The 24,814-nt window shown below is 41.9% G+C and overlaps 1 protein-coding gene across 2 annotated transcripts in view; it reads right to left on the minus strand.

Annotated features, from left to right (window-relative positions):
- Positions 1-4,483: 4,483 nt before the first annotated feature.
- rbm45 (RNA binding motif protein 45) overlaps positions 4,484-24,814 on the minus strand; it is a 41,390-nt gene continuing 21,059 nt past the window's right edge. The window contains exons 6-10 of one of the 2 annotated variants that reach the window (XM_085986083.1): positions 13,204-13,339; positions 12,977-13,073; positions 8,801-8,964; positions 7,244-7,462; positions 4,484-4,792 (exon numbers count right to left, since the gene is read on the minus strand). In XM_085986083.1, the coding sequence (XP_085842209.1) occupies positions 7,270-7,462; positions 8,801-8,964; positions 12,977-13,073; positions 13,204-13,339 (590 nt within the window). In that variant the 3' untranslated portion in view covers positions 4,484-4,792; positions 7,244-7,269. The other variant, XM_085986084.1, reaches the window with a different exon arrangement.

Raw genomic sequence — 24,814 nt, forward strand, 5'->3', positions numbered from 1 at the left:
ATTAGTTTAAAGCCCTGTCTACTGCCCCAGTTATTCGATTCACCAGAAAACTGGTCCCAACCCGGTTTAAGTGGAGCCCGCCCCACCAGAACAGCTCCCTCTTTCCCCAGTACTGGTGCCAGTGTCCCATGAACTGAAACCCCTTCCTCCCACACCACCCTTTGAACCACGCATTTAAACCTCTAATCTGTTTGTCCCTATGCCAATTTGCGCGTGGCTCAGGTAACAATCCAGAGATTAATTTTAATTTGCTTTTTAATTTGGATCCTAGCTCCTCAAACTCCCTCAGCAGAACCTCATTCCTAGTTCTACCCATGTTGTTGGCTCCTACGTGGACCACGACAACTGGATCCTCCTCCTCCCACTCCAAGTTCTTCTCCAGCCGCGAGATGCTTTTAACCCCGGCAGCAGGCAGGCAATGCCACCTTCGGAACTCAGTTGCGGCTGCAGAGAACAGTATCTATCCCCCTGTTCCCATGCACCTGCTACCTTTGTCCTTCTAGGTGGTAGAGGTCGCGGGTTTGGGAAGTGCTGTCGAAGTAGCCTTGACAAGTTGCTGCAGTGCATCTTGTAGAAGGTACACACTGCAGCCATGGTGTGCCAGTGGTGGAGAGAGGGAATATTTAAGGTGGTGGATGGGGTGCCAATCAGGTGGGCTTGCTTTGGTGTTGAGCTTCTTGAGTATTGTTGGAGCTGCACTCATCCAAGCAAGTGGAGAGTATTCCATCACACTCCTGACTTGTGCCTTGTAGATGGTGGAAAGGTTTTGGGGAGTCAGGAGATGAGTCACTCGCTGCAGAACATCAGCCGCTGACCTGCTCTTTTATCAATAGTATTTGTGTGGCTGGTCCAGTCAGGTTTCTAGTAAGTGGTGATCGCCCCTCCTCCCCAATGATATTGATGGTGGAGATTTGGCAATGGCAATCCCGTTGAATGTCAAGGGGAGGTGGCTAGACACTCTCTTGTTGGAGATGGTCATTGCCTGGCACTTGACTGTTACTTGTCACTTATCAGCCCAAGCCTAAATGTCATCCAGGTCTTGCTGCATGCAGGCATAGCCTGCTTCATTATCTGAGGAGTTGCGAATGGAACGGAACACTGCAATCATCAGCGAACATCCCCACTTCTGACCTTATGATGGAGGGAAGGTCATTGATGAAGTAGCTGAAGATAGTTGGGCCTGGGACACTGCCCTGAGGAACTCTTGCTGCCGAGAGGATTGGACTTAACCACAGCCATCTTCCTTTATGCTAGGTATGACTCCAGCCTGTGGAGCGTTTTCCCCGATTCCCATTGACTTCAATTTTACTAAGGTTCCTTGATGCCACTCAGTCAAAAGCTGCCTTGATGTCAAGGGCAATGACTCTTACCTCGCCTCCAGAATTCAGCTCTTTTGTCCATGTTTTAGACCAAGGCTGTAATGAGATCTGGAGCAGAGTGGCCTTGGCAGAACCCAAACTGAGCACTGATGAGCAGGTGAGTAAGTGCCACTTAATAGCACTGTCAGCGACACCTTCCATCACTTTGCTCAACAGTATTCATGATCGGTCACTCCCCCTCCTTCCCAGGCATTACCTTAGGGCTGCTGCCAGTGAGGCAGTCAAACATTCATCGATTTAAAATGGGCGAGCTGCATGTGGAGGAGTGACAGGCACTGGCAGCTTGCCCAAATAACACAAGCAAGAGCCAAGGCCCAATTTTGGGATGGCCTCGGGGCTCCCGTTTAGGCGTGTGCTGACAGCATGTGACTGGTTATGTTTGAAAACAGGCCATAACCAATTTTTACCCATGTATGTCTAAATAGAAAAATTAAAAAGGACCAAATCTGAGCATTAGCCAAGATACACAACACAATTCTCAGTAGCTTACAAAATACAGCACAAATAACCACATGGAACTTTGTAAGCAGCCAGACAGCTATCAATAACACGATGGCCCGGAATTTGCGGTCGGAGGCTTCCCGTGGGGAAATGCCTGCGATCGCGAATAAAATGCCCATGTATCCGGAGACTCGTGGTCCTGGGGCTCTCCGGGTACGCGTGGGATGAGGCCCATGTAGATCAGGGGCGCTGGTGGTTCGCGAGCGCCCCTGGGATCACGTGGGCCGGACAAACGAATGACAGAAGGGAATCCCCATTCATACTTATGATGAGGATTCCGTATGTACGGAAGCCCCATAAGCATGAATGGCAATACCTCAAAAAATACACCTAGACACCAAATAAATAAAAAAAGATCACGTATTTAAAATTAAAGTTGTATTTAATTAAATATTTAAAACAAAAATTTTATTTTTTGAAAAATAAATGTACATGTTTTAAAGGGGCTAAAAATAAACTTACCTTATTTAACAAGTTTTTAAAATGTATAGATTAAATTTTTTTTAACTCTTATGCTGGTAAAAGCAGGCCATACACCTGCTTTTACCAGGCGTAAGAAATTCAAGGGCATTCACTGGGCAGAAGTTGGACAAATAGCCCAAATCTCCGCCCGCGGATGCCCCTTTCCCAGGTATGAGGATGATAATATAACATAAGAACATAAGAAGTAGGAGTAGGCCATACGGCCCCTTGGGCTTGCTCCGCCATTCAATAGGATCATGGCTGATCCGAACTTAGACTCACGTCCACTTCCCTGCCTGCTCCCCGTAACCCCTTATTCCCTTATCAGCTAGGAAACTGTCTATCTCCGTTTTAAATTTATTTAATGTCGCAGCTTCCACAACTCTGAGGTAGCAAATTCCATAGATTTACTACCCTCTGAGTGAAGAAGTTTCTCCTCATCTCAGTTTTGAAATGGCAGCCCCTTATTCTAAGATTATGCCCCCTAGTTCTAGTCTCACCCAACAGTGGAAACATCCTCACCGCATCCACCCGATCAAGCCCCCTCACAATCTTATATGTTTCGATAAGATCGCCTCTCATTCTTCTGAATTCCAATGAGTAGAGGCCCAACCTACTCAACCTTTCCTCATAAGTCAACCCCCTCATCTCCGGAATCAACCGAGTGAACCTTCGCTGAACTGCCTCGAGAGCAAGTATATCTTTTCTTAAATATGGAAACCAAAACCAAAATGATGTCAAGAGAATTCTTGATAGATCGCAAGTTCAGGGTTTTAGTGCATGACTAAACTCGGAACTTGTGCGGTCCTTACGGATGCATACACACCTTGTGCACACCCGAAGGGGCCACAAATTATGAGCCCATGTAAAGGGAGCTTTAATTTTGATTTAAATTTAAGACTCAAGGACAGTGCTGCAAATTTAATTTGTATTCAATCTACATTATATGCATTAAATCATTTTTTTTTTTTTTTAAATTGTTAAAAATGTGATTAATCTAGCTTCTGTAACCAATGGTATTAAATCTACGTGCTAAATTTTAAATCAAGATTTTAGTGATGTTATTATGTACATATACAAGATATATGGATGAACAAATCCAAGGTTATCAATTGTTTTAACCAGCAGAAAGAAATTTGATAATGTACCTGGAAGTACTTTTTTAATCGTACATTTTCCTCATTAATCTGACAGACATTCTTTATTGCTAAACTCATTTTAAGGTGGTGAATTTTGTAATACATTAATCTAGCTTATTCAGGACTGTTTCCATTCCAGCTTTACTTGAGCAAGATCGAAGACTAGCATGATAAATGTTGTGATTTTGCATGAATCAAAATCTAATTCATTTTTCATGTGAGCTTTGCATAGAGCAACCCCCAAGAACTCACGATTACTGCAAATTTATAAAGGAAAAATCTACTCTACATCTGAATTACAATGATACTAACTTTGCACGTTTCCATTTGTATTTGAATGCTAGCAGTTTTTATAAAGCACTCACTGCAGGTGAACGCAGTGTTTCTCAACCTAAAAATTCAGTTTCTATCTTCTTTTGATTCAGTGGCCTCTTTCAGAACATGCTGACAAGTTATTTAATGATCAGCAGTGGTGGATCATGAACAGGTGGGGAATTTAAAAAAAAGTATAAATCACTACAAATACAGTGCTAGCACCTCCTTTTTACCCATTAAGGACTGCCTCCATCAGGAATTTAATTCTCATTATTCGTTACTTTAAATTATGACATTTACAATAATCCAAACTTATAAAATTGAACACTACTCGTTAAAATCTACCTGCACTCGTCAAGGTAAAATAAGCTATTTAACACGAAATGCCTCAATATACAATCAAGTACTTAGAAGTGCTCTCACCAAAGGACACAAGCCAAATAAAGATGAAATTTACTATCATTAACTTTATTGATTCTCTACAAATGAATTATGTCCCCAGAATAAAAAAAGGTATATATATCTTAATGCGGATACTGACGACCAGTTTGTTGCATCCAGTGTGCTTACAGGTACTACTCAATCACAGTTTACATATTGAAGCAATGGGTTTAATTTAGTGTGTACTTCAGTCATAATATTGTGGAATAAAGCCATTCAGAAAGTATACAAGACCAGAATGTTTCACAAACAAGTTTTATTAGTCTCTGTACAAGTTATGTAAGACTACACAACCAACAGGTACAATTCAAATTATAAATGCTGAGAATGCAAAGGTTACATGGATTAGAGCAAGTTTCTTCAAGCTATAGATTATTAAAATTCCTATCTTAAACACTGTAATCAATATCTGTCAAGGCCTTCACTCGCTGCCCATTCCCAGAAAATAAAAAAAAGTTAACTGCTCAGTTACTAGCAAAGGTCACGAGTGGAAGTCACTGTGTACTGTCAAGTAGCCAGTCAGTCAGCTGATGTGTCATGTCATTTGTCCCCACTCTGCAGAAACAAAAACATTTATAAAAAAAGTGCTGTGAAAATGTAAAAAGCATCTGTTAATAAGGAATAAAAGTCTACAGGTACAGTACAAATTATGTTCCAGGAAATCCGCTGAGGAAAAATAGCTGATAATTTCACTTTCTTTAAGCTATGTATTCAAGACATTTAAGAGGTGCCTAGTGTTAAATTCAGAGTTCCCTATAAAGGGGTTTGGGTTGGTAAGGCTGTCTATTTTTCCAGTCTTTTGCCCTGGAGAAAAAGGTTGAAAGCAAACAAAATCTTTTCACCAATTTAGTTCTGGGAATATTCATTAGAATACAGGTTAGTTCAAAAAGTTGGGTTGGCAGTTTTGTACCTGTATACAAAATAAGAGTTATATAAAAAGGAAAAGGGCTCTGTTCTTAAGAATGTGGCAAATTTTATTGTACGTGTTTTAAAAAAAAATTATGTAAAGCAGTGGAACAAAACCACTATGTGGAATTAGTCTGGCAAACTAGTGCTAGTTTCAGATGTTGGAAAAAATGTAAGCATTCCTTCAAGCTTTATATTTAAACAAAAAATATTGAGAAATAGTTCAGTTTTCATACTAAACTATCAGGCAGCAAGGATGCTTATTGAGTTTATTCAAATTCCGTGTGATCCTGGGTGGAGAATACAGCATAAATCTCCCCCTTCCCTTAAAGTAATTGGGGAAATTAAAAAATTACATTTAATAAAATCAGTTGATGGGTTTTTGGAAGAACTGTAGTATAGAGTGTGATGATCAACAGATTAGACCAAGTGAGGAATTGGCTCATACACTCCACCTTAAATACAGAAGAATCCTACCATTCTCAATTTTGAAAATAAAATGTCTTTAATGGCAGCACACTAAGTGTGCCATGTAGAAATGATGGTAAACTTTACAGTATCCAGTTTAAAAATGCTACCCGAAGACATCAAAATCTCAGGTGGTCATTGGCAGGTTGTCAAAAAGAATACAAAAAGAACCTAGAGTACAGAAATGTATACCAATAATAGTTATTCAGTATAATGCTTCTGCAAGCTAAACATTCATATTGCAATGTGATAAAAATCAATTCATGGAAATGTAATCTATATTTATATCCTCAACTGCAAATGAAGAGTTTTGTTAGCAGGGCATAATTTTGCCACACTGAAGAGCAACACTATTCATCATTAAAAATTATAAATCAAATTAGTGGAAGACTTCAGACAAGATATATATCTAACAATTTAAAAAAAATTCAAAATGGTTCTCAGCGACACATGGGTAGATGCTGGGAAGATAAAATTTTTGGTCTTGCACCCAATTACAGCAATAAGAACTTCCAAGATCAGATATATGCAAAGCAGAAATCTTGTTACATTACCCAAATAATGTGCCGAGACCAACTTCTGAGGAACATCCCCTACCATATCCCAGTATACAATTGCTGCAGTCCTACTCTCTACAACCTTAATCATAAAATGAACTTATTGGAGAGTTGCTTTGTGCTGTTTACACAAGTCCACTTAGAATGACTGAACTAGTTTCACTTAAGATTCAATAGCCACAAGTGTTACTTTCTTTAATCCCATTTGTCTGGGCTGAATGTCAACCTAGGATGCATCAGGTAATCAAAAAATATTGGCCCATAGTTTATCAAAATAACAGCGAGACTACTAGCGATTGTATATTTATGAGCAAGTGCTCCAGCAACTTCAGGCAAGGGCAGATGCGTGATTAAATGCAGAAATCCAAAAGTTGCCGTTTGAGCTGCGCCACTCCGCTGTTAAGCCACGTGAAAACGGCATCTCGCTGACCGTCTCACCATTGAAATGCATTGTGTGGCGTGAAGTTGCTGTACTTGCACGTTAGATACAATCTAAGCTCACCACAGAAAGTTAATTCTTGTCCATTTCAGTCTAAGTACCCTTTTAACGACATGATAATTGTTAATTTGTCAGTCAACCTCTCTAGCACTGAAAATTAACTATTACAAATGTGGAGTCTCATTCCTTCAGGTTTTAATTGTTGGAGATTTTAAAAATGTAAAAAAAAACTTTTAAATCTCTTTTCCTTTCTGTCTCTTCCCCCGCCCCCCACCACCCCCCCCCATCTCTCTCTAGCCAGTCTTTCTATCCCTCGCTTTACCTGACTTGACATTGAAATCACCCATTCTAACTTACATTTCCTTCTCAGTCCTTGCGCTGTTAATTTCACAATCCTTCAATCTGATTGGTTAAGGAGATACAGTTGCTTTCCCTGCTCACTCATGTCCCAGATGCCCAGTTAACCCTCGCTGCCCCACTATCAGCTCGCACTTTCACCAACTTGCCATGCAAAAATTTAAAAAACCTTAACATGTATGGATTAACAGCAGATGAGGTTAGATGCCCTGCCACGGGAAATTATGGCCCATTGTATCATTCAGTCCTGCAAATCATCAAGTTAGATAAAAAGCTTACCTTTGCACAATCTTTTGTGAAACCTTTTAGTGTGTTCGCTGTCGCTTGTGTGACTCTTCTCTTGGAGGATCAGCCAGCATTACTTTGAGCTTGATACCATTAACAACCTTCCCATGCAAGGCTTCCATGGCATTAGTAGCACTGTGCCTTTCAGCATATTTAACATAGCCAATGTTACGTCCCGGCACCAAGTACACTTCAATCAGGTTCCCAAAACGACTAGGAAAAAACACATTAGTACAAATAAAATAAACCTCAATTTTTTTTATTTTTTTAAAATCATGAACAAGTATACAGATGGTTTCCCTCAGCATACAAGATCAGTTCACTGCCAGACTAAATCTTTATGTAATTTCATGCATTTATTACTAATTTAAATGTTAAAGTTCAAATAAAAATGTTTAGAGCAAGAGGTACTTCATCACAAGCGAGAAATGGAAAATCCAAAATTAAAAACAGAGTGAAGCTTCCGAGAGATTAACACAGGCATCGACAGACATACCATTAATTTGGTTAAAAAGGTAAATGAGGTTTAAAAATTGTATTGGTAATTTTAACCATATATAATTTTCCTGAGGAAACATACGAACAGGAGGTCATTTGGCTCACTGAGCCTCTCCACAATTTATTGGCCATGGCAGCTTCCGCTCATCAATCCCAATTCTTGCTCACCATAACCCTCACTGCTCTTTCTCCATCTTAAGCACTTTGCATCTATGGCCTTTTGGAGCAGCGATCCACAATCTCAACCCTTTGCGTGAACAAATGTTTCCTAGATTCACATTTAACGGATACATGTCCTTTTGTTCTTGATTCCCCCAGTGGAGGGAAGAGCCATACCAGCCCATCAACTCCCTTCATTATTTTAAACACGTCAATCAGATCACCACATAATGTCATCTCCAGGAAATACAAACCAGTTTCGCATTGTGGCTCACTCCCTTCCATCCAACACATTACCGTAGCAACTTTTTCCACGGCCAGAATAATCTTAAAATTGAGAGATCAACACGATATTCCAAATGATGTTTTGCCAGTACTCAAATCGTGAGCTAGCTTTAATTAAATGTACCTGAAGCCCTAAATCCTTTAGTCCATCTGCTCCACAAATGTTTCCCAGTTAAGATCTCATTTGGTACTTTTCAAAGTGTACCCTCTCATATTTTGTTACATTAAACTGCATCTACTACCCACTCACTTATAACAACAACTTGTAATTATATAGCACCTTTAACATAGTAAAACATCCCAAGGCACGTCACAGGAGCGTTACCAAACAAAATTTGACACCGAGCCACATAAGGAGCTATTAGGGCAGATGACTGACCAAAAGCTTGGTCAAGAGGTAGGCTTTAAGGAGAGTCTTAAAAGGAGGAAAGAGAAGTGGAGAGGTTATGTCCTTTTCAATTTCTGCTCACCATCATAATTCACAAATTATTACTTTTTCCTTTGCAAATGGTACCAAGAAATTGATCTTTCAGACTAATAGTGAATTGAGCAGCAAAAAAACATATTTAAGCAATTTTAAGGCACTTCAAGCATAAAACAGTTCCTTACCAAAACAGGTTCTCCAATACATCAAGAGGCAGAACAGTTGGATTGAAGACCACAAAGAGTCTCTCTCTGACAGTACTATCAGAAGGAGCAAAATTTTGAGATGCAGGCACAGAAAAGTCAACCTGCAACCGAGACATCTGAGTAGTACTGCTTCCTCCAAAACCCTGCAACAAATTTTAGTCACATTATATTTTTGCTTAATTTTTTCCTACATAGTATTTTAATCGCGCAGTCAAATGAATCTATACTTAATCTGCAGTATATACTGTACCTACAATACGTAAACTTCCATATAGAAAGTTCTACATATCAAAAAATTTTCAAATACAAAATCTTGGTAATACAGTCCCCACTACTTAAAATGTCCATGTTTAAAACAGGTAGGCACTTATATCGGCCAAAAAGTGATAACCATTATCCATTTGCATTAACGTCAATTTTAAAGTTGTCAGTTATAGCTTCTCAATTGCCCTGTTTATTTCAAGCAGAAACAGATGTTCAGCCTTTGTTAATTCACATCTGCACAATTAGCACAATGTTAAAATCAGCCAGGAATGTGCTGCTTCATTAATTATGTTGTCCGCTACAAGCACTTAACAGAGGCTTTCAAGTCAAGTAGAAAGCTAGGACATCTAGTTCAAGACTTTAAAGTCCTGCAGGCCAGTTTTACTTCTACATTTTTGAATTTTATCTACACCAGCGAGAAGTAGTTCATGCTCTTAAATAACTGTATTGCTAATTTATTGTTTTTCCTCATAATAATCCTATTAGATCTATATTAAAAGTTTAATTTTGTATGTTCTTATTTTAAAAGGCAAATTGTGTTAAACGAACTTGATTGATTCAGTTATAGAGTCATAGAGTAATACAGCACAGATAGAGGCCCTTCGGCCCATCGTGTCCATGCCGGCCATCAAGCCCTGTCTAATCTAATCCCATATTCCAGCATTTGGCCCGTAGCCTTGTATGCTATGGCATTTCAAATGCTCATCCAAATGCTTCTTAAATGTTGTGAGGGTTTCTGCCTCCACAACCCTTTCAGGCAGTGAGTTCCAGACTCCAACCACCCTCTGGGTGAAAAAGTTCTTTCTCAAATCCCCTCTAAACCTCCCTCCCTTTACCTTGAATCTATGCCCCCTAGTTATTGACCCCTCTACTAAGGGGAAAAGCTCCTCAGCATCCATCCTATCTATGCCCCTCACAATTTTGTACACCTCAATCATGTCCCCCCTCAGCCTCCTCTGCTCCAAGGAAAACAAACCCAATCTGCCCAGTCTCTCTTCATAGCTGAAGCGCTCCAGCCCTGGTAACATCCTGGTGAACCTCCTCTGCACCCTCTCTAACGCGATCACATCTTTCCTGTAGTGTGGCGACCAGAACTGCACACAGTATTCCAGCTGTGGCCTAACCAGTGTTTTATACAGCTCCATCATAACCTCCTTGCTCTTATATTCTATGCCTCGGCTAATGAAGGCAAGTATCCCATATGCCTTTTTTACCACCTTATCCACCTGTTCCGCCGCCTTCAGGGATCTGTGTACCTGCACACCCAGATCCCTCTGACCCTCCGTCTTGCCTAGGGTCTTACCATTCATTGTGTATTCCCTTGCCTTGTTAGACCCCCCAAAGTGCATCACCTCGCACTTTTCCGGGTTAAATTCCATTTGCCACTGTTCCGCCCATCTGACCAACCCATCTATATCGTTCTGCAGACTGAGGCTACCCTCCTCGCTATTTACCACCCTACCAATTTTAGTATCATCCGCGAATTTACTGATCATACCCTTTACATTCATATCCAAGTCATTAATGTAGACCACAAACAGCAAGGGACCCAGCACCGATCCCTGTGGTACCCCACTGGCCACAGGTTTCCAGTCACAAAAACAACCTTCGACCATCACCCTCTGCCTTCTGCCACTAAGCCAGTTTTGTATCCAATGTGCCAAGGCACCCTGGATTCCATGGGCTCTTACCTTCTTTGGTGAAGTAACGGATAGGATGGATGAAGGTAGTGTGGTTGATGTGTATGTGGACTTCCAAAAGGCATTTGCCAAGTACCACATAATAGACTTGTTAGCAAAACTGAAGCCCATGAGATTAAATAAGCAGCGGCCGCATCGATATGAAATTGGCCAAGAGACAGAAAGCAGAGAGTAGTGGTGAATGGTTGTTTTTCAGACTGGAGGGAAGTGTGAAGTGGTGGCCCCTAGGGGTTGCTGTTGGGACCACTGCGCTTTTTCATGTGTATCCATGTCCTGGTTATTAATATATACAGGGCATAATTTCAAAGTTTTGCAGATGACACGAAACTCAAATGTAGTAAACAGTTAAGTGGATAGTAACAGATCAGGACGACGTAGACAGACTGGTGAAATGGGCAGACACATGGCAGATGAAATTTAACACAGAACTGTGACGTGATTCATTGTTGTAGGAAGAATGTAATATAAACTAAATGGTACAATTTTAAAGGGGGTGCAGGAAGAGAGAGACCTCAGGGCATACAGGATGCTTTGCTTTATAAACAGAGACATAGTACAAAAGCAAGGAAATTATGCTAAACCTTTATAAAATGCTGGTTAGGCCACAGCTGGAGTACTGTGGCTAATTCTGGGCACCACAAAGATGTCAAGGCTTTAGAGAGGAGCTTTCCTAGAATGGCAACAGGATGAAAGGCTTGCGTTACGTGGAGAGACTAGAGAAACTGGGGTTGTTCTCCTTAGAGGAAATAAGGTTAAGGGGAGATTTGATAGAGGTTTTCAACATTTTGAAGGGTTTTGATAGAGTAAATGAGGAGAAACTGTTTCCAGTGGCAAAGGTGTCAGTAACCAGAGGACACAGATTAAGTTACATAAGCAAATGAACTAGAGACGACATGAGGAAAGAAAAATTTACACAACGCGTTATGATCTGGAATGCACTGCCTGAAAGGATGATGGAAGCAGATTCAATAACTTTCAAAAGGGAATTGGATAAATACTTGGGGGAAAAAAAAGTTGCAGGGCTATTGGGGGGGAAAAAAGCAGGGGAATGGGACTAATTGGCTAGCTCTTTCAAAGAACCGGCACAGGCATGATGGGCCAAATGGTCTCCTTCTGTGCTGTATCATTCTATGATTCTATAAAGTTTCTTATGTAAAAAGGCTGCCGTATGGTGGTCTACAACTTTCACTTGCACTGCTTCATTACATATCTTTGAGAGAAGGCTTATTAAAAGTGGTGCTAACCTACTATTAAGTCTGTCAAACGTTATACTGATCATTGCGTATAGCGGGCAAATCATGTTCGCACGAACATGCCCGCTATAAGCAGTGAACTTCAGAATACGGGTCTATAATGTGTTTGTTACAGAACAAAGGGGGTTTTAATTCATCCCAACCAAACTAATGTATGGTACCAGCATAATTTTCTGCACTATACATAAAACATTTGTAGTAAAAATAATTATATGTACAAGTTAATGCAGTGACTTCCAATAGAAATTGTTGACTATCCACAGGCGGGGCCAGGGTGACACTGTTTTAGCTACATGCGTTAATTCTAGCAGAAAACACCTTACATACACTCAACTTCACTCAACATCTACCACCATTCTGGAACCAAGGAAGTAAAGCACTCAATGATCAAAAAACAACTGCACTCTACTTTTCGTCTTACCGGTGTGCCAACCAAAACAAAAAAGTAAACAGATCATGTGCCCGACAATGGTGTCTATTACTCATTTAAAAAAATTTACTAATAAAATGCCATTTGCCACATGTCGCTGGTGGCTAACATATCAGATAACACGGAGTTGAAAGAAAAACTTCAAGTGATTACAAAATAAAACCCAAACACTTCAAAAGACATGGAGTATAGATCATACTTTTATAGAAGCAGGTATCTGACACTAAACTCCTCCCAGTCTTCAATAAACCATTCCCTGACAGAACATTAATAAGGGTTACAATAGTTTTTAGTAAATTAATTTTGCCTCCCAATAAGTACAGGTACAGTGTTACACAAAATACTTACAATGCAGACTAGTTGACCAGCAGTATTTACAAGTGCTTACAGTGTTTACAAGAGCTGTGCCAGTGAATTAAAAAAAGTTTCTTAAAATCCAAAAAGAAACACATTTGGTTCAACCATTTTTGAAAGCAGAAAGAAACAATGTCTACCACTTAGTACTCACAGGTGAAGCTGGAACTATCTGCTGGCCAACAGGACTGTTACAGGCCAGTGACATCATCTGAGACGCCACAAGTTGCAAGGCCATCATTCCAACTGGGCTAAAACAGAATAAGAAAATGATGATGGAAATCATCTTTACAACGACCACTAGTATTAATTTGTGAAAGATCAGTCAAAAACAAAAAAGCATCCGGGCCAATTTTCTACCATAGTCTGAAATAAACCTACTTTGATCGCCTATCACCGGGGTCATCTTCAAAGTAACTGACTCCCAGTCGATTACCAGGTGGATACTCAAATCCATGGAGCTTTTCTTTGGCATATACTGCTGATGCCACATTGTTGTACCGAACAAGAGCATATCCTAAAAAAATATATAATTGCTTGTAAACATCAGTACTCCGTATTTCCCTGTTAATTAGGGGTTATGCCCCCTTTTAAGAGTTATAACAGTTCTTTTATGCATGTAACAGCCCAATTGACATCATGTTCTTCTCCACCTTAAAGGAAACCCTCATTATAAAGGTGACCAGTTTAAACTACAGATGTGCGACTCTTTGTAAATCTCAAAGACACTGCACAGGCGTGACTTTATTTTTTTACATATAAAATATAGTTCAATGAAATACCTGCAGAATTGCAGTTCCAATAGTAAATTATGTTTTTAAATATGAAATAGAAAATCTTTGATATTTCAACATATATCCTGTGTTATACACCAAAATAGGAAAAATATTAGTGTATGGTCAAAATCTGTACAACTGCCATCTACAGGTAAAACAGGCTTTCAATTTTATGTTTACTGTTACTGTATGACCAAATGATTAAAAACATTTGTCCTATACCATGACGCCAATTATGAACAGCAAATAATAACCAGGATAAGTTACCTAGTTGATACCTAATTTCTAACCAATGTTCCCTCCAAGGTGCGCGGCCGCACAGCGATCTGTAAGGTCACTGACATTCAGGGGATGCACACAGCAGTGAGCTGGAATGGGAGGCCAAGCCAATACCCAATGGCCAAAGCACGAGATAAAGTGCAGCTGAGCCTGTGATTAGAGGAGCAGCAAGTTGGAGCCGGGGTGGAGAGAATTTAATTAGATTGGCTTGGAGCTTTTGCATAGTGCAGTCAGTGTCTGGATTGGAGGTGATGAACACATTCAGTCCTGGCTAGCTAGGAGTGTTGTGCTGTATAAGTATGGGTTCAGAGCAAATGGCTCTTTGCGCAAAAGTACAAAATGCAGACTGAAGGAAGCAAGATAAAAGCCAGACGTTTTTACTGAGACCTACTCAGTAAAGTGGCAAACTGTGTGTCGAGCCAGAGGATGTACGTGGGGTTTTAAATGAATTTTTTGCATCTGTGTTCACTATGGAGAAGGACGATGTGGACATAGAAATCGGGCAGGGGGACTGTGATATACTTGAACATATTAGCATCGAGAGGGAGGAGATACTAGCGGTTTTAGCAGGCTTAAAAGTGGATAAATCCCCAGGCCCGGACGAGATGTATCCCAGGCGACTATGAGGCAAAGGAGGAGATTGCAGGGGCTCTGACACAAATTTTCAGAAGCCCTCTGGCCACAGGGGATGTGCCAGAGGACTGGAGAACAGCTAACGTAGTACCATTATTCAAGAAGGGTAGTAGGGATAAACCAGGGAATTACAGGCCAGTGAGCCTAACATCAGTGGTAGGGAAATTATTGGAAAAAATTCTGAGGGACAGAATTGGTCTCCACTTGGAGAGGCAGGGATTAATTAGGGATAGCCAGCATGGCTTTGTCAAGGGAAGATCATGTCTAACCAATTTGATTGAATTTTTCGAGGGGGTGACTAGGTGTGTGGATGAGGGTAGTGCAGTGGGTGTGGTTTACATGGATTTCAGTAAGGCTTTTGATAAAGTCCTGCATAGGAGACCGGTCAGGAAGGTAAGAGCCCATGGGATCCAGGGTGCCTTGGCACATTGGATCCAAAACTGGCTTAGTGGCAGAAGGCAGAGGGTGATGGTGGAAGGTTGTTTTTGTGACTGGAAGCCTGTGTCCAGTGGTGTACCGCAGGGATTGGTGCTGGGTCCCTTGCTGTTTGTGGTCTACATTAATGATTTGGGTGTGAATGTAAAAGGTATGATCAGTAAGTTCGCAGATGACACGAAAATTGGTGGGGTGGTAAATAGCGAGGCAGGAAGCCTCAGGCTACAGGACGATATAGATGGGTTGGTCAGATGGGCGGAACAGTGGCAAATGGAATTTAACCCTGAAAAGTGTGAGGTGATGCATTTTGGACGGACTAACAAGGCAAGGGAATACACAATGAATGGTAAGACCCTAGGAAAGACAGAGGATCAGAGGGACCTTGGTGTGCATGTACATAGATCCCTGAAGGCAGAACAGGTGGATAAGGTGGTTAAAAAGGCATATGGGATACTTATATTCTATGCCTCGGCTAATGAAGGCAAGAGCAGGGAGGTTATGATGGAGCTGTACAAAACGCTGGTAAGGCCACAGCTGGAGTACTGTGTGCAGTTCTGGTCGCCACACTATAGGAAGGATGTGATTGCTTTGGAGACGGTGCAGGGGAGATTTACCAGGATGTTACCTGGGCTGGAGCACTTCAGCTATGAAGAAAGACTGGACAGGCTGGGGTTGTTTTCCTTGGAGCAGAGAAGGCTGAGGGGGGACCTGATTGAGGTATACAAAATTATGAGGGGCATAGATAGGGTGGATAGAAAGGAATTTTTCCCCTTAGTAGAGGGGTCAATAACAAGGGGGCATAGATTCAAGGTAAGGGGCAGGAGGTTTAGAGGGGATTTGAGGAAAAGCTTTTTCACCGAGGGTGGTTGGAATCTAGAACTCACTGCCTGAAAGGGTGGTAGAGGCAGGAACCCTCAACATTCAAGAAGCATTTGGATGAGCACTTGAAATGCCATAGCATACAAGGCTACGGACCAAATGCTGGAAAATGTGATTAGATTAGACAGGGCTTGATGGCCGGCGCGGACACGATGGGCCGAAGGGCCTCTTTCTGTGCTGTATAACTCTATGACTCTACCAGTGAGAACACTGCTACCCAGAGAGCAGCCGCTTTGGTAAAAAAATGCTGGCAGTATGTTTCAGGCTGCTCCTGCCAAGGGAAAGTTATTTTTTGCAGTTTTCTATAATAGCTGCATTGGGACATCTCAGCCGCAAGATCAAATCCATTGAGTGCACTAGTTAATTTAGTGTCAAACAGCCTGTTGCTACAAGCAGTGGGAGTAATGGTCAACAATGTAAATTATCTCAATTGGCAGCTTTGATGTTAACAAGAGAAGCGTTGGGTACTGCACGAATCATTTTATAAATATTGTAACTTAAGAGTTTTCTATTGATCTTGTAAAATCAATTTTAATCCTGCAAGGCTTTGCATGGCTTGTGTAAAGCATTTGCCACCACCGTGGTGTTCCCTGTGCTTTTGAGTATAACGTTAACTGACAAGCATGGATTGCACCAGTGAACACTTGGCAGGTAGCACGGGAGACTCTAAACTCTTCGGACATCATTGGTCTCAGTTAATCCTGCTCCGTGCAGCAAAATCCCCTGTAACTGCAGGTTCTATAGGCTTCATATCTTATGTGCTCCCTCCATAAAACAGTCTTGTTAATGTATGCTTTTGTAACACTGAAGTTGAGATTTTACCTCTAATTATGGGAAAGGGTTTTGAGATCCGATAGTCTCATGTAGAAAATCAAGTGAATCTGTTCATTTTGGGTGTGGGTTTTTCTGACATCTTGTGCTAGGTTTGTTACTTGAATTTGAGTTTCTGTGTTCATTTTGGGATGTAATTTCCAACAGAGCTTCTCTACTTTAGGATCTCGTGGTAAACAAACAGTCTGAAGATAATGGCCCAGATTTTGCAGGGCTGATGAACCCTCAGAATGGCCCCGCAAGTGCGAAAACCCAGAACTTGCGATCGGTCAAGTTTCTCCTTGACAGATTGTCCGCATGCGCCCCAAAAACACTTCACTGGCGCAGAGTTGGGCTACTTGCCTAACTACTGCCCAGCGAATGCCCCCGAAACCCTTATGCCTGGTAAAAGCAGGCGCAGGGCCTGCTGTTATCAGTATAAAAGGTTAAAATAAATGTTAAATTAAAATTTTTTAAATTATTAAAACAGACATTTAAAATTAGGTCATGTAAATTTTGGGCTGGATTAAAATAATTTTACTATTTTTAAAAATTTTTAATATTTTAAATGCTTAACCAAAAGGGACTTTTAATTAATTTTGAAAATGGGAATATTTATTTTTATTAGAGTTGTGTTAATTATTTATTTATTTGGGGATTTCTCATAAGCTTATGGGGATTCTGTTCGTAAATGGAATCCCCCATTCTAATTGGTTGGCCTGGCCCACATGATCTCAGAACCGCCTGTGTCCCTGGGCCTATACGCAGGTGTACGCCTGCAGGCCCAGGACCTGAAGACTCCGAAGCTCAGGCGCCACCAGGTACATTTGTATTTTTTTTTTCAGGTCGGAGGCATACGCCTCTGACCGCAAATTTCGGTCCAATACAGGTAGACTATCCTTTATCCGAAAACCTCGGGACCAGCCGTGTTTCGGTTTTCGGAAAATTTCGGTTTTCGGAAGGTGGGTCGGCGGGGGGGTCGGGGTCGTGGCTTGTCTGTCGCTGCTAGCCTGGAATGCAATGACGTTCCGCATTTCCACCAACAGGTCGTCGTGCTCGGTCGGAACAGGGGCCGGCACCGCCGCGGGCTCAGAGCTCTCGTGCCTTTGGAAGAGAGTCAGGTGGGTCGGCGGGGGGTCGTGCGCACGACTTACGCTGACCCTCTGCTCAGCGTAAGTCGGCGGGGGTCGGGGTCGGCGGGGGTCCGCGGGGGGTGGTGCGCACGACTTACGCTGACCCTCTGCTCGGCGTAAGTCGCGCGCCACTCTGGTCATGTCGTGCGCACGACTTACGTCGAACGAAAAAACCTTCGGTTTTTAGAGGGTTTCGGTTTTCGGAAGTTCGGATAAAAGGTAGTCTACCTGTATTACATAGGATATATGGCACAAAAACAGGCCATTCGGCCCAACCAGTCCATGCTGGCGTTTATGCTCCACTCGAGCCTAATCCAGTCTTTCCTCATCTAACTCTGTCAGCATAACACTATTCTCTTCTCCCTCATATGCTTATCTAGCCACCCCTTAAATGCATCTATACTATTTGCCTCAACCACTCCCTGTGGTAGCAAACTCCACATTCTTACCACTCTCTGGGTAAAGAAGTTTCTTCTAAATTCCCCATTTGATTTGTTGGTGACTATCTTACATTGGTGGCCTCTAATTATGCTCTTCCCCACAAGTGGAAACACTCTCTCTGTATCTACTCTATCAAAACCTTTCATAATTTTAAAGATCTCGATTAAGTCACCCCTCAGCCTTCTTTTTCCAGCAAAAAGAGACCCAGCCTGTTCATCCTTTCCTGATAGGTATACCCTCACATTTCTGGTACCATCCTTGTAAATCTTCTCTGCACCCTCGCCAGTGCCTCTACATCCTTTCTATAATATGGAGACCAAAATTATACGCAGTACTCCAAGTGTGGTCTAGCCAAGGTTCGATACAAGTTTAGCATAACTTCATTACTTTTCAATTCTATCCCTCTAGAAATAAATCCTAGTGCTTGGTTTGCTTTTTTTTTTATATAAATGGTCTTGCTAACCTGTGTCGCTACTTTAAGCGATTTGTATATTTGCACTCAGAGATCCTTTTGCTCCTCTACCCCACCCAGACTCTCAGCCTCAAGTAATAAGTGACCTCCTTATTCTGCCTACCAAAATGTTATACCTCACATTTATCTGTGCTGAAATTCATTTGCCAATTATATGCCCATTCTGCAAGTTTATTAATGTCCTCCTGAGTGTTGACTATCCCCCCCAATTTGGTGTCATTCGCAAATTTAGAAATTGTGTTTTTGAATCCAAAGTCTAAATTGTTAATATAAATTGTGAACAACAGTGGTCCCAGCACTGATCCTTGTGGAACACCACTACCCGCCACTGTGAATAGCTACCATTTACCCCATCTCTCTGCTTTCTGTCTTGAAGCCAGCTAGCTATCCAATCAGCTACAAGTCCCGATTCCACATTCTCTGACATTATTCATTAGTCTATTATGAGGTACCTTATCGAAGGCCTTTGGAAAATCTAGATAAATTACATCTACTGCATTACCCGTATCTACGCTCTCTGTTACCTCTTCAAAATAATTCAATGAGATTGGTCATGCAAGTCTATCCTTTTGAAATCCATGTTGATTATTCATTATTATATTTTTGGCTTCCAACTGTTCTTCCATTTTCTCTTTTAGTAGGGATTCCATTATTTTTCCTACCACCGATGTTAAGCTGACTGGTCTATAGTTCCCTGGACATGTTCTATGTCCCTTCTTAAATATAGGTATTATATATGTTAGCTATCTGCCAATCCTCTGGCACTACACCTTTTAACGAATTATTAAACATATCCCAAATCCTTATGGAAAACAAAACCCTCCACCTTTCTTATATTTACCCACCCCTGTCAGGGAACACACCCCGCACCCCCTCCCCAGACTTTGGGATGCCTCAATGCAACCTTCTCCTTCCTCCCCACCCCGACCAAAAATCGGCTGTTAGAAATCCTGAGACTTGAAACATCAGGACTTAACAGGACAGTATTGTACTTTTTGAACTTCAGGGCTCGCCAGCTGGACTGAATGGGTATTTTTCGCTCCTCAAAACTAAGAAAAAAGTGAATGAACGTTAAATATTAAAGGAGAAAAAAAAAATAGGGTATTGACAAGTCTAATCACATTATATTTATAAGTTGCATGCAGAATAATAAGTGGATAGACTAGAGAAGCTGGAGTTGTTCTCCTTGGGGCAGAGAAGGCTAAGTGGAGATTTAAAATCATGAAGGGTTTAGATAGATTAAATAAAGAGAAACTACTTCCAATGGCTGAAGGGTCGATAATGTGAGGACACAGATTTAAGGTGATTGGCAAAAGAACCACAGTTGACATGAGGAAAAACCTTTTTACGCAACGAGTGGTTAGGATTTGGAATGCACTGCTTGATACAGATTCAAGTCACCTTCAAAAGAGAATGGGATAAATACTTGAAGGAGAAAAAAATTGCAGGTATATGGGGAAAGAGCGGGGAGTGTGACTAACTGGATTGTTCTTCGAAAGAGCTGGTGCAGACTCGATGGGCCAAATGGTTGCATTCTGTACTATTTTATGATTCAACTAGCTGGAGTGCCCGGCGTTGCCGAGGGAACTGAAGAACCCTCTGACATGTTTATAAAACTGTTGGGATTGAAGAACTCTTCCTAAGCACCCAGGAGGTGGTTGTTTAACTTCGTTTTTTGTTAATGGGGATCGGCAGTAGCCAAAAATTCAAGTTTTTACAGTTTTCCTTCTATGTCACTTTGGAGGTAGCAAGCAGAATTATAATTTTGCAATGTTATCATTGACATTAATGTGTCATGATGATCATATAATGATTGTGCATTATTGTAAAAAGCAGTAAAATTGTTGAAATTTTTAATGAGGACCACATTCCGCTTAAAAAAACTCAAACAATGATGATTTAAAAATGCAATTTTCCATAGCCAACCCAGGAGGAAATTGCATGGCTTCGATTTTTTTTTTTATAAATGAAAGAGTTTCCGAGATTAGGCATTTTTATTGAGAAAAAAATCCTTCGACAAATGCGCCAACTATTTGCATAATGCAGCGCTGATGGACAGGTATTGACGGCGGAGTATATTTTCTTTCTCTACGCCCTTCTGATTGTTAATTGGCAGTGCGTAAAATAGTGGCTTTGACGGAATTTTAATCTAAATAAAAATACCAAATTCGGTATAATCTGTATTAAAAAAAAATTCGATTTTGCAAGCGTGTATCATTGCATAATTGAGGTAGATTAATGTTGCGCATTAACATGATAACAGCATTTTCTTTAAGTTTCAGTTTGTGTGTTGGAAGGCAGGGGTGCTATATTTTGTCCGGGTTTTACAGTTACCTGTTTTCCTTCCCTAATGATGGCATTATTGGAGAGCCCGTTGATATACAACATTTTCTGTTTTTCCTGAGGGTGTTAAAAGAAACAGATTCCTTGATGCACCAACTCTTGAACATGCCACATACAACTGGCCATGTGAAAAACAGGACGTGAGTAAGTTGATGCCAGCAACCTTCAAAGTCTGTTGATTGACATTGCAAAAGAAATTGTTACAGGAAACTGTCGCCTTTTAAATTGAAATGGCAAGTCATTTGGTATCATTGGAATTCGAGGAATGAGAACATCCTCACCTCTGGCGCAGCCTGATATGATGGTAGCCTCAATGAGATTTGGCATGAGCTTTTTGACTGCCAGTCTGATTCCATTGCACAACTTTGGTGGATTAATGTTTCTTAAGAGCATGATGGGGGTGCCCTCCTTCAGTACGAGTTTGTGAGGAGGTGTTCCTGAAGGCTGCAATGAGTTGAGGAACTCAGTGGGGTAGTGTACCCCATCAGCACTGTCACAAACAGTATCAACACTTTTATAAATTCGCTCTTGGCCAGGGAGTTTTTGAAAAAGCAGCATGTTGATGTTGTTGACAGTATCATTCTTGGGTGCAAGTATTGACCGTTCACACAGCCACTTGGGATCTTTGAAGTGATTGAGGTCTGGATACACCTTTGAGATCAACTCATCAACTGTTCTGACTTGACTGCCACAGCCTGGAGGAATTGTGATTTGACCACTGTCAATTGGCAACTTTCCATCTCCCAAATTTAGCAACAGTCGGGTAAAGGATCCTGCCATTTCGTCACCATGCATATGAACACGCATGTTTGTGGTCAAATGTACTGTTTGCACAGCTGGCCACAGATGCGATGCCTTGAGACAGGCATGGAGTTCATCTGCTGGTGTTCCTCTGGGGACAACTGGCAGGATTTGGCGGAAATCACCTGCCAGCAACAGGGTGATGCCACCCATCAGCCTATTGTTGCCTCTCAGATCTTGAAGAGTTCTGTTGAGTGCTTCAAGTGCCCTCTTGTGGGCCATTGTATACTCATCCCACGCAATGAGTCTACACTTTTGAAGCAACTCAGCAGCACCAGTACCTTTGCTAATGTTACACACTGGGTGTTCTTGTCTTGTCAGATCCAGAGGGAGAGCAAAGGTTGAGTGGGCAGTGCGACCTCCTTGGAGAAGAGTTGCAGCGATTCCTGATGAGGCAACAGCCAGTGCAATGCATCCCTTAGAGCGAACCATGGCCAGTAAAAGATTGATCAGGAATGGCTTTCCTGTTCCACCAGGTGCATCGAGGAAGATAATGCCACCAGCATTGTTTTCCACCATATCCACAACCAACCTGTATGTCTGTTTCTGGTCTGGAACCAATTTAGGTTCAGTGATGGTGACAAAGGAGGTCAGTTCCTCAACATTGTAGGTGGTTTCCCCGAGTACCTCTCTGCTGAGACCTGGAGAAGTATTCCTACAGGGAGATGGAAGGTTCAACTCAGTCAGTCAGAGACTTGCCAACCAATGCCAAAGTCTTCTCCTCCAAAAGGATCAATACCGGATTGTACATTGCATCAGTGAAGTTCAACTCCATTGTGGGGTTGGCTCTCCTGAGTTGGTGTAAGATGTCTTCTGTCAGGCTGTCTTTGTGATCTTCCCAAAACTGCATCAGGTTGGAAGGGCTACAGAGGGCAATTATAATGGCAAAGAGATTTCGTAGCCTATTGGGGGAGTAAGACAGAGCAGCTTCTGTCATCGTTGCATGCCAATGAATGTCATCCTCAATGAGTCCTCTCCTGCGGCAAGCTTCTTGAAAAGGAGGCACAGAGACGGCCATTGAAATTCTTGGTCATTAAATGATGTTGGGCCAGCAACCTCATGGAGGAGTAGACGACGGTGAAAGCACTCTGTGTTGTTTGGATGGACCGTGTAGGCTCTGCCAAGTGCATCAGATGAGTACACCCCTGTATGACCAGGAACTTCCTTCTGACCTGGTCCAGGGCGCCGAGCCTGCCATGTCTTGTTTGGCTGCCAGGTGTAGTACTTGGGCACTTGATGATACAAAAGTGTCTTGGCAAAGTCAATCGTTTGGCACAACTCAAAGGATGCTGTCAGTTTTGTCTGTGGAGGTTCCTCGGCACGTTGCCTGGCATTTACTGGTCGGAAGAAAACCCTTTGTCCATTTTGCAAGTGCACATCCAATTTAGTGACAGTGGGGTAACGCTTGTTGATGTCAAAACCAAAAATTCGCCAGGCTGCCTCACTGCTGCAGATGTAACGGCCCATCAGATGTGTGGCGATCTCATCATTTTGATTTTGCTGTCCAACCCGTTGAAGATCAAAGACAGCTTGGTCACTGCCCTTATGGATGTACTTGCACACATATTTGATAGACTTAAGAGTGGCAGTACTCCACATTGATGTGACATTTGAAGAGCCTGGATAGGAGTGGACAATAAGGAACAATCCAACGGTTGTCAACTTCCAATGGCTGTCCTTGCTGTCTTGTCTGATTTGACTGACCAGGTTGACCTGACTCACCAGAATGCTGATTTTGCATTCTTATTTCAGTGCTGAAACCTCCACTCTTTGCCCCTTCTCCTGTACAAAGGATAGCCATCATCCCCATGCTGAGTTTGTTCGCGGAGTGGCTTTGGGTACCCTTTTGTACATTCATTGTTTCTCATGCAGGGAGAAGAAGGGTTGTGTCGCCCACAAGGACCATGAATCATATTTTTTACAACAACATCAAAGAGGATTGGATCCTTGTCCTGATCGGGTAGCTCTGCAGAGATGAAGGAATCAACTTGATTGGGGTGAATCTTTGCCTGAAGCCAGAGTAAAAGATGAACATGAGGAAGTCCTCTCTTCTGCCACTCAATGCTGTACATGTAGCAATGGGGTGCACCAAAAATTTTGCCTACAGTCAGGAGTTTTACCAGTTTTTTAAACTTTGAGGTTGAAGACCCGTGCTATGAGGTCATGCCTTTCAGTACCAGCTTTGGGTGGGAACTCCTGCCATTGGGGATTGCAAGTCATGGTGATAGAGGTCAGGTCTGCCATAGTTTCTGACATAGGTCATGGCATCCTGTGTGTGCTCATGCATGTACCTAGGACCTCCAACAAAGGTGGATGGTAGGATGACCATTTGACTAATGTCCTCAGTGTTGCCATCATTGGCCACAGCATCTCGCAAGTGTATATAGTCTGTGACTCTCAACTGATTTGGGTTATTCCGGAACCAATTAAGCCACTCTCCTTCCATTTTTGCATACATGTCAGTGAGGAATTGGTGGAGAAGTCCTCCACACTGAAGCAGGTGGTTTGAACCAGTTTGTCGTTCCATCAGCCTATATGCATAGAGTTCCATGGCAGATACCATCTTTTGTCTTTGGGCTGTAGGTGGCACACCAGTTTTGGGGTCAACATGTGGGATCTTGTTATAGGCATCGTATCCATCTTCCCCATGGCAAAACAAAAGCGGGTATTGCATAGGATCATATGACCTGTGAAGCTCAGAAATTCTTTTGAGTGGACCACCTCTCATATGCAAGACAATGTCCCATTGTTCAAATTCTTGGCCCACAATGACAATGGCTACTTCATTGGTGGTAGGAGCATTGAAGCGTCGCTCATGTTCACCTGCAGGAGTCTTGTCAGCTTTGATGACAACTTTGAGGTCTTCATTTGTTGTTTTTTCGATGGCTGTTTTGAAACTCTATTTATGGGTTTTGCAGATGAAGCATCTCCTGTAACCCAAGCAAAGTTTGAAGCTTGATTTGGTGTTGTTGTGCGGGGTGAACAGCAGC

This window comes from Somniosus microcephalus, chromosome 4, assembly GCF_052327205.1.
Source record: "Somniosus microcephalus isolate GS21.2 chromosome 4, FLI_Smic_1.0, whole genome shotgun sequence".
Lineage (NCBI taxonomy): Eukaryota > Metazoa > Chordata > Chondrichthyes > Squaliformes > Somniosidae > Somniosus > Somniosus microcephalus.